At 37.9% G+C, this 14,120-nt stretch overlaps 1 protein-coding gene across 9 annotated transcripts in view; it reads right to left on the reverse strand.

Moving 5' to 3' along the window:
- HERC2 (HECT and RLD domain containing E3 ubiquitin protein ligase 2) overlaps positions 1–14,120 on the reverse strand; it is a 279,601-nt gene that overhangs the window by 153,065 nt on the left and 112,416 nt on the right. For all 9 annotated transcript variants that reach the window (XM_045058960.1, XM_045058959.1, XM_045058962.1 and 6 more), the window contains 4 exons: positions 10,275–10,453; positions 3,839–4,023; positions 2,459–2,614; positions 1,603–1,788 (listed from right to left, as the gene is read on the reverse strand). In XM_045058960.1, coding sequence (XP_044914895.1) covers positions 1,603–1,788; positions 2,459–2,614; positions 3,839–4,023; positions 10,275–10,453 — 706 coding nt within the window. The remainder of the gene's footprint in view (positions 1–1,602; positions 1,789–2,458; positions 2,615–3,838; positions 4,024–10,274; positions 10,454–14,120) is intronic.

The following is a 14,120-nucleotide window of genomic DNA, read 5'->3' on the forward strand; positions in this document are numbered from 1 at the left end:
ATCACTATGGAAACCTGGCATTCTGTACTAAAGCATACCCTACAAACCAACAAGAAATAGACATAATTAATTCCAACAAGAAACAGACATAAGAGGAGCACCTGGGTGGCACAGTTGGTTAAGCACACAACTCCTGGTTTTGACTCAGGTCATGATCTCACAACTCATGAGACTGAGCCCCTCTTGGGGCTCTGTGCTGACAGCACAGAGCCTACTTGGGATTCTTGGTCTCCCTCTCTCTCTACTCCTCCCTCACTCTTGCTCTCTCTCAAAATAAATTTTTAAAAAAATTTAAAAAAAGAAACAGACATAAGAATATTTAAACAAACTATTAAGGAGCACAAGCCTGTCTGATAAAATGATAAAGAGAAGTAGAGGAGCAGCAACCACACAAGACCAGAGAGAGGTATCTTTCAGGAGACAAGAAGCAGTGTTTAGGATGTTCCTGCCACCATTCCATTTCTTAATCTGGATGGATGTTATTTTCTTTTTTTTTTTTTTAATTTTTTTAATGTTTATTTATTTTTGAGAGAGAGTGGTGGAGGGGCAGAGAGAGAGGGAGACACAGTATCTGAAGCAGACTCCAGGCTCTGAGCTGTCAGCACAGAGCCCGACGCAGGGTTCAAACTCACGGACTGTGAAATCATGACCTGAGGCGAAGTCGGACGCTTAACCAATGGAGCCAGCCAGGCGCCCCGAATGATTTTCTCTATGATCAGTCACAGAGCTGTTTTTTGTACTTTTGAGTATGTGCTATATTTCATAATAAAAAAAGATTTTTAAATGAGTAAGTTTGAACTGCTTAATCAGATTAAATGCCTTCAACCATACTAACTATAGAGACAAAAATAACATTTAACTTCATAAATACAAATGAAGGGTGCTAAAAATACTAGTGATATAAAAAAATTAAAAACTATGCTCCATATCCTATTGTTATTTTCTTCAGGATAGTTGTTACTTCTTATTTGAAACTCCTATGTTAGAAGATGACAATCTACAATGGAAGGGGAAAAAAGCCCAGCTTGCCTGAGCTTTCCTACAAAATACAAATGAACCACAACTTCAATTTAATTCTATGAGTCCAGGAAGTCAGAACCATACACAGTATGGTAACATACACTTAAAAAATGTCAAAGCTGAAAACTTTGAGAAGACAAGTTCCATCCCAATTTGGTAAGCACTATAGACAGTACATATAGGGAAGTGCTCAGCTAAATATCGGAATTCCACAACTTAGTAACATCAGTTAGAAATGAGTTTAAAAAGTCATCCCATATTGATGTCAGCCTCCAAAGCTGGACTATATCTAATCGCCGCAACAGTACCTTCTGGAGACAACACCCAAGAAAGGGTTCTACAGAACTTTCTAAAATAGTCCAATTCAGAAAGTAACAACAATTAACAGAAAAATCATTTCTTATATATAATCTAAATCTCTTCTGATTTGGATTATCTTGATTTTCCACTTATACTCCCATCAGTGAAAATGGCAAATATTGGTTTCTCTTTGTGAAGTATCCTTTCGGATAAAAAGGCAAGAATAGGTTAGATCAGGATAAACTTTCCTCAGCAGAAGTTCTAGAAGTTAAGATGTCATACCCATGATGCCAGGCCAGGCTAACTCTTCGTTATCGTCCCTTTCCTTTCCCGGTGCAAGGTGATTGAACCGATCCAGGTGTTCTAACAGGCCACCCAGCAGAGGGACAGCTCCAGCCTCCTGCATGAGACCAGCATTTTTACTGAGCAGAAGCACTATAGAAACTACTAGTTCTGGAAGGAGAACACCTAAATTTTAAAAGAAAAAAAAACAGCATTAAGATTTAAATAAAACCATATATCCTATAAAACTACTTTCTAAGCTTGTTCTATGTTCAAATTCTGATAAATCACGAAATAAGGAAAGCATATTTCTACAGGATTATTTTATCTTTCATTTTGAAAGAGACAAACAAAGGTATCAAACAGAACCCTCTGAGTTACAAGAATACTTTTCAAAACCACTGTGTTTCAACACTTCTGTGAACTTGTCTTTTATTCAGAAAACTTAAGTGTTTACAACTAAGTTTACTTTCAGTAAAAAAGCACTTAATAAGAATGCTCTAGTGTCACAGAACTAACTTGAAAACATATTAAGAAATACTGGAAATTATTAAGGTCCTGAAAGGCGCAATTAATTTTTATGGGGCTGAAATAAAATTAGACAATTCCCAATGACCTCATTATTGAAATGTTAATAATGGCTGTATGACTCTAAATCACTAATTACATTTACAGTGACACAACTCCTACACCAACAGAATTGTCAAGCAAGTAAAAAAAGAAAAGGAGAAAAGCCAACATGACTAGAAAATGTATGGGGCAAAGGCATGCAGGTTTATCAGGAAGTGATAAATTTTAAGTCTTATCTATCTCTGAAAATAAATAAATGTCTGAAGGTAGGATATAAAAAAGGTACCAGTGAAGTCCCCTTCCACAATGCAGGCCACCTCTGCAAAGTGCCGCCAGCTGGTGGAAGCAATGCTGGCTGCCACAGGCAGTATATCTCCAATGTGTGTGCACAAAAGGGCTGTGTACTTCTTCAGCAAGGAACCAACACCCATAAGCTCAGGACCTTGAAGAAAGATTTAGAAAATTTCATTTTTACCATTAAAATTTACTTCGTAAATATATCTCATTGATTCCACCCTCATCTATACATCTTTTATGTATAACAATTTTCTCAAAGGAGAAAATTAACCCATATTCCCTGGCTGTTTTTATGTCACAGTATTTGAGAAACAGTGAATTTGGTTATGTAAATTTTCATACACTGCACTATATAATACCTAGAAAATTTTTTAATGTAAATACTAAAGTCATAATTTATAGAGTGTTAAAACCTTACACCTAATACACACAAATGTTATCAAATTTCAAGTCTTAACACTTGCAAATTACTTCCAATAAACAAAGTTAGGCATTTTTCAATCTCCTAAAATCTTTAACTTTTCTTCCTACAAGGCTCTTCAGTCCTCATGATTTTGTCTTTGAGATGTCTCTTTCGAACTATAAGTTCACCTATTTCAACCTGAAATTTTCTATCTACAAATGCCTAATTTTTTCAGCAACTAAGATATTTTAGAATATATATAAGCCTTTTCAGTTTTCAGCAACTAAGATATTTTAGAATATAACATCTATAAAAATATTAACAGCAGCAGATGTTTCCATCCTTGACAGAGAAAGCCAATTTACACAGAGCCACCTTTTGAGCTTGTGGAAAGTACTCTAATCTATGTCATGCACAGAACTAAGTGCTTAAATATCATCTTATTTTAATCCTCATAGGCACCCTCAGATGTTATCCCAGCCCCGCAGGTGAGCAACCTACAGCCCCCTGGTAAATCTCAGACTTAGTCCCATGTCTAGCGGCTAATAAACCAGTGCTATAACTGAGACCCAGCCTTCCTCCAATGATGATTCATTCCTTGCATTACTCCCCACCTGGTTTTCCAGTGCGATCAACAAATGCTATGTCACTACTTTGTTCCCACATTATGTTAGTATCCAACACTCCATAACAGACACGTAGAGTAAGTCTGATAAATTGTCTGTTAAGACTAACTTGAACATAAAGGAAACTATTTTTGATGTCCAAAGAACTTAAATATTAAGACGAGGAAACAAAAAATATTGATGAGTCTAATATTTGTCCCCAAAAAAAGTGGATACAAAATGAAGTCCCCCCAAATTGGCACATTTAATAATATAAGAACTACTCATCTGGGAGTGTAGAATAGGCCTAAATTAAAAAGCCCAAAATACACATAAGACATTTTAATTTTAAGCAACTTACTAGATATATCTGAGGTCTGACCAATACTTTCTCCTGGATAAAGTTTACTGATAAGTAGGCGCTGAAAGCGCAGCAACAAATCCAATGAAGCAGTTCTTTCACGACTATGTTGCTCGAAGTCTAGACATGATGAAATCCGACGGGCAACATCTTTCAATCTGGCTATTGTCTGAGAAGCAATGTTTCTATGCAGAGGAAAGAAGATTGCAAAATTTAACAAGCTATGTCTATTAAAAAAAAAAGTATTAAGAAAGCACGACAAAAACTAAACTCAGAAATATAATCATGCATCCAGGTGACCTGTAGCGGGCTTCCTTCCCCAAATATGAGTCGGGTGTGTCGGCAGTAAACACAACCTCAGTCAAAACTGAGAAAAGAAGCACAGAAGTTGTAAAAGATATAATGATGCCCTTTGCTTTACAAATGTGCTCTAAAGAGCTGTGTGGAATGGTCCAAAATGATAGAAAACAGACCTTTGGGGAAAAAAACAACTGTGTCATTATTTTTGTCCAAAGCTGTATTTCAAATATAGACGTGACACTATTCTTAAATACAAGATTTACTCGCCTTTCTGCATCTGCCTCACAAATCTGCCTTGAGACCTACTCAAGTTAAGTACCTAGGTGGGCAATGCAGGGGGCACACAGGGCTCAGAAAGCACAGGAAGGAAGACCAAAGCAGGTGCAAACAGACCAGGTCAGAGTAACAGGTGCTCAAACAATACAGCAGCAAAGAAAAGAGCAGTGGGATCTAACTTGAGCCACAAACCATCAGTTAATAGGGTGAAAAAGGAAAAAAAAAACCATGGGTCCCAAAAGTAAAATTAGAACAGTAGTAAAATGTTCTGGCTCCACAAGAAACTTGCAAAGGAACAAGGGCAGGGAGTCAAGTCAAGAGAATGAAGAGGAATGGACACTGTAGGTGATAGAGTGCCCGGCTGCTGGTACTAGATTCTGCAATGCTGAGTCAGCCCCTGAAGCTTCAAAAGGAGAGTATGTTCTGTTTATGTTTGAGGAAATTAAGTTCCGTATGAGTGTGAACGTAGATTACAGGAGACATAGACTACCAGATAAGACCCTGCCACCCAGGGACAGTCCCACCACCAGTCAAACAAGGCCTGATCCCCGTACTAAGAACAGAGGAATGAATCAGGGGAAGAAAAGAGCTAAAACAGAGCCTTGCTCTGGGCTGCTGTCAAAGTAGCTCCATCTCAGGGAGGGTGAGGGCCAGCCAGCCAACACCTGGCATTGCCACTGAGCAGGTAAGTCTGAGAACTCTGCATAACACCAGGCCACAGACAGGAATTCTATTCCACTCCTTTGATTTCTAACGTTGACAGTAGGTTTGTGGAAAACCTGTCAGTTGCACTTGCCCCCATGATTCATTCCTGGAACTAACAGCACTGTGAGGAAGAAGAGGAGCAGGAAACATTTGAGGAGTTCCAGCACAACTCCAACACACATCCAAAAGTTGCTAAGAAAGAACAGCAAGAAGCCCTTGGCTACTGCACAGGGATACTCCATCCACACAAAATGAAGGTAGGTGCTCACAGGGTCTTGCCTCTAGTCAACCTCACCTTTCTATTCTACTACCTGATACCCTGCCTTGACAGTAGAAAAAATCTGGGTTTCATGCTATACAAGAAGGAGCAAAGGACACTAATATAAATGTTAACTTATTTCCTTAATAAAAAATCCTGAACCATAATCAAAATGTATAATTCTGGTAGAGTTCACTAATTAAAAAATCTTCATAGCTCTTGATTTTATATAAATATTTTTCTGTGGCTTCTTGCCAGTGTAAGACTAAAGCATTACTCTGAAATCTGTTTCACAACTTATTCTTGGCAAACTGCAATTTCTTTAACCTGTTTTCCAAGGAATAAAGTATACAAAACATCCTTACAATCTCTTCCATCTTTAGACTATTTTTCAACAACTGTATCAGCTAGGTCAACACATTGAGCTACCTTCAATCACACTTAAGGTAAGAAAATTAAATATCAAAGTCTCTCTCTACATGAGAGAAGTACACTTTCTACATTTATGAAGAGTCTGGATCGTAGGCACTCTGTTAGTGAGAAAGGTGTTGTCACATTTTCCTTTCTCTATATTCTAAAACTTTTGTGAAGTGTTGTTTACTTCCAGGGTTCAGTTTTTGTGTTTTTTAAGCAGGTATATAATTATTATAAAACTGCTGTGGAGACAGCTCCTCCCTGTGTTACCAAAGGTTCAGAAGACAACCTATGAGATGGTCTAAAAAGTGCTGTCCAATAGTAACATAATGCCAGGAAGCCACATATGTCATTTAAAATGTTCTGCCAGTCACTGGGGCACCTGGCTAGCTCAGTCAGTTAAGCACTGAACCCTTGATTTCGACTCAGGTCATGATCTCACAGTTTGTGAGACTGAGCCCCGCATTGGGCTCTATGCTGACAGTGAGGAGCCTGCTTGGTATCCTCTCTCTCCCTCTCTCTCTGCCCCTTGCCTGATTGTGCTCTTTTTCACTCTGTCAAAATAAACAAATAAACTTAAAAAAATGTTTAATGTTCTGCCAGTCACATTAATAAAGAAAAAAAGAAATGTAAAACCAGTATTAATAAAGTATCCCAATATATTGAAAATACTATTTCGACATAAAACTTAAACTCAAAAACACACTTAAAAGTTTTCTAACAACTGAATCAAGTCCAAGGTTTTAAATATGAATTTTAATAAATAATTAATAATTCAATTAAAATAACTGAATTTTAATTAATAAAAAATAAAACTTCAGTGTCTCAGCTACACTGGACAAATTCCAAGTGCTAATCAGTCAAACATGGCAAGAGACTTCCAGACTGTACAGTAACAGGCATTGATGGGTAAAACAGACAAGTCTCTCCACACCAAGGGAATAAACAGGCCGGGCAACCTACCATAGGCCAAGATCAGGGAACACACACTCACTCTCTGACAAACACCAGGAGTCCTGACACAGCCTCCTCAGCAAAGGGTAGGGCATTCAAGAACTCAATATTGTTTCAGAAAATACATGCTTTATGCTTTAAAACTTCTGCATAGAACTTCATTTTTTAATTACAAAGCACTCAGCATCCATTTTCTCATTTGATCCTTAACTCTATAAACACTGCTCCTGTTATTACTCTTCCAGTTACCACACTGGGGAGAGTTTCACTTGCCAATTTTATACAAGCAGTCACAAGTGAAATCTTCTAGGAATAAATCCCAGCGTCTTTCCACTACCACCAACTACACTGAGTTAATTCACTTTCAATCTGTTGTACTAAAGATGAGAATGTATGAGATACTGATCAAAAGAAACAATCATCAGATTAAAAAAAAAAATAGGAAAATTTTTTTAATTAGCATTTACTATAATCTATTTAAAGAATTAGCTCTAAAACTTCCTCTTAAAAGTTCCCAATGTGTCCAGTAAATTCTGGTGCTTCAGGTATGGACAGCAGGCTGCCCCCACACCAGCAGCATACTACCCACCACTCTTCTGGACATACATGCAGAGCCCCCTGTTCTCTGAACTTGGCTACTACCTGAGCCAACACTCTAGAATACTTTCTCTATGTATAGAAAATGAAACAAAACAGGAGCCAAGTTTACACAGGAAAGAATTTTGTTAAATAGAAGAGCCAAGGGGCGCCTGGGTGGCGCAGTCGGTTAAGCGTCCGACTTCAGCCAGGTCACGATCTCGCGGTCCGGGAGTTTGAGCCCCGCGTCAGGCTCTGGGCTGATGGCTCAGAGCCTGGAGCCTGTTTCCGATTCTGTGTCTCCCTCTCTCTCTGCCCCTCCTCCATTCATGCTCTGTCTCTCTCTGTCCCAAAAATAAATAAACGTTGAAAAAAAAATTAAAAAAAAATAAATAAAAATAAATAAATAAATAGAAGAGCCAAGAGTTTTCCATTGTCTAACAAATACCTTTCAAAAATCACCTTGCTTTTTTGGTCTTTTTGAATGACAATGAAATGTTGGCTGACATTTTTCAGGAACAGTGTCTGATCACTTCAGCCCAAGGTTCCTGTTTATATTCTGACTCTGACTGATTCTTACCTCCTCCAGATAGGGCCTTCAGAAATAATGCTCACCATTCTTTTATTTACTTCAGCATTTAAATTAACAGTTGTCGGGGAGCCTAGGCGGCTTAGTCAGTTGAGAATCCAACTTCGGCTCAGGTCATGATCTCGTGGTTGATGAGTTCGAGCCCCATGTCAGGCTCTGTACTGACAGCTCAGAGCCTGGAGCCTGCTTTGGATTCTGTGTCTCCCTCTCTCTCTGTCCCTCCCCCACTCATGCTCTGTCTCTCTCTGTCTCAAAAATAAATAAAAAGATTAAAAAAAAAATTTTAATTAAAAGTTGTCTTAGGCATCCAGATGACCAACAGACACATGAAAAGATGCTCAACATCGCTCATCATCAGGGAAATACAAATCAAAACCACATCAAGATACCACTTCACACCAGTCAGAATGATTAAAATTAACTCAGGTGGGGCGCCTGGGTGGCGCAGTCGGTTAAGCGTCCGACTTCAGCCAGGTCGCGATCTCATGGTCCGTGAGTTCGAGCCCCGCGTCAGGCTCTGGGCTGATGGCTCAGAGCCTGGGGCCTGCTTCCAGTTCTGTGTCTCCCTCTCTCTCTGCCCCTCCCCCTTCATGCTCTGTCTCTCTCTGTCCCAAAAATAAATAAACGTTGGAAAAAAAAAAATCACTATATAAAATTAACTCAGGAAACAACAGATGCAGAGAAAAGGGAACCCTCTTGCAATTGTTGGTAAGAATGCAAACTAGTGCAGCCACTCTGGAAAACAGTGTGGAGGTTCCTCAAAAAATTAAAAACAGAATTACCCTACTACCCAGAAATAGCACTACTAGGAATTTATCCAAAGGATACAGGAGGGCTGATTCATAGGGGCACAGGTACCCCAACGTTTATAGCAGCACTATCAACAATAGCCAAATTATGGACAGAGCCCAAATGTCCATCAACAGATGAATGGATAAGGAAGATGTGGTTTATATATATAATGGAATACTACTTGGCAATGAGAAACAATGAAATCTTGCCATTTGTGACAATGTGGATGGAACTGCAAGGGTATTATGCTAAGTGAAATAAATCAGTCAGAGAAAGACAGATATCATATGTTTTCACTCACATGGAATTTGAGAAACTTAACAGAAGACCATGGGAGAAGGAAGGGGAAAAAAATGTTTCAAACAGAAAGGAAGGCAAACCATAAGAGACTCTTAAATACAGAGAACTGAGGGTTGATGGGGGGTGGGGGGAGAGGGGAAAATGGGTGATGGGCACTAAGGAAGGCACTTGTTGGGATGAGCACTGGGTGTTGTATGTAAGCTATGAATCATGGGAATCTACTCCTGAAGCCAAGAGCACAGTGTACATACTGTATGTTAGTTAACTTGACAATAAATTATATTAAATAATTAATTAAAAAGATAAAAAAATAAAAGTTGTCTTAGTAATACATATAATTCTATGACATATGCAATGAGGCAATGATACAACCAATTTAAAAAAAAAAAGTTCTACCAAAATGATTTTCATTTGCATCTACTGCTTACTAATGAGGCTAAGAATCTTTTCCTGTTTATCGTACACTCCAATTTTCTCTTGTTTGAAAATCTTTAGAATCTCCAGTTCTACCTCACACACTCCAAACTCTCCCCTCATCTATATTTAATGTCTGCTCTTAAAACAGTGTGGAGGTTCCTCAAAGTTAAAAACAGAACTACCTTATGATCCGGGAATCATCCTACTGGGTATTACCCAAATACAAAAACACTCATTCAAAGGGAAGCTGCCCGAGTGTCCCTCAATAGATGAATGGATAAAGAAGATGTGGTGTGTATACACAATGAAATATGATTCATCCATAAAAAATGAAACCCTGTCATTTGCAATGACATGGATAGAGCTAGAAAGTATAATACTAAGTACTTAAGATAAGTCAGCAGAGAAAGACAAATACCATATGATGTCACTCATATGTGGAATTTAAGAAATAAAACAAATGAGTAAAGGGGGGAAAAGACAGACAAACCAAGAAACAGACTCTTAATTACAGAGAACAAACTGATGGTTACCAGATGGGAGGGGGGTGGGAGGATGGCTTAACTAGGCGACAGAAATTAAGGAGTGCACTTAAAATGAGCACAGGATGATACATGAAACTGTTCAATTACTATATTGTATACCTAAAGGTAATATAACACTGTGTGTTTACTAACTAGAATTAAAATAAAAACTTAAAAGAGTCTGCTCTTTACCCCAAAACCTATTCTACATAATTTTCAGAGTATACCTCAACAGCCAAAACATTTTCAGACCCTAGTGCTAACTAGATCTCACTATCTTACTATGAAAACCAATAATCCTCCTGTTAAAATATATCTAATACTATTTACCTAAGAAGCTGTTGTATGAGCTGAACCAGAGGCAAACACTGTTTTCCAGAAGATTCATAGATCCCAGTATTAATAAGATCTTTATCCAATGGAGTCCTACTTCTATGAAATGTCGAGGCACTGGCTTCCTGTTCATCAATTTCTTTTTCCTTCTGTGCTTCTTTTTTGGCTTCCATATCCTGTAATTCATAAAACAGAAACTGGTTACCAGTTATCTTAGTACCAAGTGTGAATGCACCCTGAGCTGAGCCCTGATCTCACAGCCTAGATGTCCCAGCTTCTGTGCACTAACTCACAAAACCACCTGGTGACACTGGCCCACATCCACTGTCAGAAACCCCACTGCTCAGGTGCTCAGTTTCTAAACAGACTATTTGTCCTATAACTCCATTACCCAGGCTGCCATTGCTGACGTTCTCCAGGTTCCTTCTGTAAAGTCCCTAAAATATTTTCTCCTGCTACTGGATCTAAGAAATACTTAATGTGATCTGCCCCATACACACACAGTCTATCTATTTTGCAAATATGAAGCAAGAACCCAAGAATAAGAGGATATATTCCCAAGTCATGTATCTGATAAGAAACATGTGTTCAGAATACAGAAAGAATTCTTACAACTCAACAATTAAAAAATAAATAACCAACTTAAAAATAAGCAAAGGATTTGAATAGAAGTATCTTCAAAGATGATATATAACTGGCTCATAAGCACATGAAAAGATGTTAGACATCATTAGTCATCAGGGAAATTCACATCTGTTAGGATAGCTATAAAAGAAAAGTTGGACAGTAGCAAGCATTGACAAGGATGGAGAGAAATCAGAACCCTCATACATTGCTACTGGGAATATAAAGTGGCACAGCCACTTAAGAAAAAAATCTGGCCATTCTTCAAAACATAAACACAGAGATACTATAAAACAAAACAAATCCACTCCTAGGCATACACCCATAAGAAAAAAAAAGCCTGTCCAAACAAAAACCTATACACAAATGTTCGTAACAGCATTATTCATAACTTAAAAATAGAAACAACTAAATGTCCATTGGCTGATGAATGTATAAACAAAATGTGCTATGCCATACAATGGAATATTATTTAGCAATTTGAAAAAATTAAGTATGAAATGAATAAACTCTGAAAACACTAGGCTAAGTGAAAAGCCAGACACAAAAGGTCACGTATTGTATAAATCCATTTATATGAAATGTCCAGAGCTAAAAATTCTTCAGGAGACAGAAAGTAGATTAGCAGTTGTCAATGGTTGAGACAAGTAGGGGATAGGGGGTGTGACTGTTAAGGGACACAGAGTTTCTTTTTGAAGTAATGAAAAGGTTCTGAAATCACTGGTGATGATGGTTGCACAACTCTGTGAGTATACCACTGAATTACACACTGTAAAAGAGTGAATTTTATAGTATGTGAATTAGATCTCAATAAAGCTATTATTTAAAAAAAAAAAGGAACAAAAAGGCAAAAAACAAAAATAGAAGGTATCTTTGCCAAACACAACCAATATTCCTGAGGACTTACTATATACCAAGCATTGTTCTAGTAACCAAATTTATGGTGAAAAAGCAAAAAATTTCTTTCCTTCTGAGCATTTTCTAATGGCAAAAACCAGAACAGTCTAAACACCAACAACAATCCATCCCAATCCTTGAGGGGTATAGGGATGAAGACTCAGCCTCAGTGGCTACCCACTGTTAAGGATAAGAGAGCAACATAAATCAGAAAAATGAATAATGTGCATCCTTTTAACCCAGCACAATTTCATTTCTAAAACTCATTCCTAATAATCATTCTTATACTCTGTTCAATGACTTATAATCCATAAGAATATACTTAGAGGCGCCCAGGTGGCTTAGTCAGTTAACCATCCAACTTCTGATTTTGGCTCAGGTCATGATCTCACAGTTCATGGAATCAAGCCCAGCACTGGGTTCTGCACTAACAGCTTGGAGCCTGCTCGGGATTTTCTCTCTCCTCTCTCTCTGCCCTTTCCCCGACTCATGCACACTATCAAAATAAATTACATTTTTAAAAAGAATATAATTTGGGGCGCCTGGGTGGCGCAGTCGGTTAAGCGTCCGACTTCAGCCAGGTCACGATCTCGCGGTCCGTGAGTTCGAGCCCCGCATCAGGCTCTGGACTGATGGCTCGGAGCCTGGAGCCTGTTTCCGATTCTCTGTCTCCCTCTCTCTCTGCCTCTCCCCCGTTCATGCTCTGTCTCTCTCTGACCCAAAAATAAATAAAAAACATTGAAAAAAAAATAAAATAAAAAAATAAAAAGAATATAATTAATAATTGTAGTAAAAATATCTAAAACCTAAATGGTAAATAGATTACTTATAAAAAATAAAAAGGAATATGAAGGAACTCCCTTTTCATATGACAGACTTCTCCAAAACAACAGAACAAATGGACAGTAAAATATACAACAGAAAACATGGCAACCTGATGAGTAAAAAAGATGCAAATTAACACACCACTGAAATTAATCCTAGCCTCATAATCACATCATTAGTAAACATTTGCATCCTCAAAAGTCAGACAATAAAACAAAAATATTAACAATATTGGCATACTAATAATTCTTAAATATGAGGTTTTTGTTTATGTCTTTCTGTAGCTTTATAACAATTTTGTTTTAAAATGAATGGCCTTTTAGTTATCTTTTAGGCTTAATGATTATATAGATCACAATCTATGTATCTCTGTAGCCTCTCTACCTCTGCAATACCCTGCCTCCAATACCTCCTTAAAGGTCCCTCCCTCTGTCCAGCAGGAAGTGAGGAATAAACATTTGCTAACTAAATTAATAGGTTCTAAAAATACTGCTTGGGTCATATCTGGCCCACTCGTGGACTTCCTCTGTCTGTTCTCTGTCACGGCTTCCATCAGGTAAGCTGTCACACAGAGCTGTGTGGGGAAGAGGAAGAAAAGGAAGAGGCTTGGAATCAGCAAACCTACCACTCACTAGTCCTAACACCTTAGCAAATCACTACACTTTTGTGGTACATATGTCCACATCTATAAAATGGAATTTTAAACCACTTTTTCCACTCAACACCGTTGACAAAGTTAAAAGAGAAAATCAAAATAAAGTACACAGCATAGTACCTGGAAAATAATAGCTATACAAAGAACTGTAGTTGTTCCTAATGTTATTTATACGATTTCGTCTATTTTTTTTCAATTTAAATTTTTTTTAATGTTTTTATTTATTTTTGAGAGACAAAGCGTGAACAGTGGAGGGACAGCGAGAGAGGGAGAAGTAGAATTAGAAGCAGGCTCCAGGCTCTGAGCTGTCGGCACAGAGCCTGGCACGGGACTTGAACTCACGAACCATGAGATCATGACCTGAGCTGAAGTCGGACACGTAACCGACTGAGCCACCCAGGCGCCCCTATTTTTTTTTTCAATTTAATCAAAGTACTTCTTAAGTATGCTTTCAAAGATATTTTCAATGTATTTACTTCATCTAATTTTGTCAGTGTTAGTTTTTAGATAAAAAACTATTGCAACAATAAAAGCAACAAAAGAAGCTATGAATGACCAATAAGTACATACAAATGCAAATTAAAACCACACTTCCCTCACCCAGAATAGCTAAATTTATGAAGAATGACATGACTCATGTCGGTGAGGTCAAGAAGAGCTAGAACTAGAACTCTCATATTGGCTGGTTCAAATTAAATGCCACAGCCACTTTGGGAAACTGTAAAAACACAGTCACCAAAAGACCTAGCAAATTCTACTTCCAAGTATTTACGCAAGAGAAAAACACATGTTCACTAAAGGACTTGTATACAGCATGATCAAAGCAGCTTTACAGAATCAAA

This window comes from Felis catus, chromosome B3 (genome assembly GCF_018350175.1).
Source record: "Felis catus isolate Fca126 chromosome B3, F.catus_Fca126_mat1.0, whole genome shotgun sequence".
NCBI lineage: Eukaryota > Metazoa > Chordata > Mammalia > Carnivora > Felidae > Felis > Felis catus.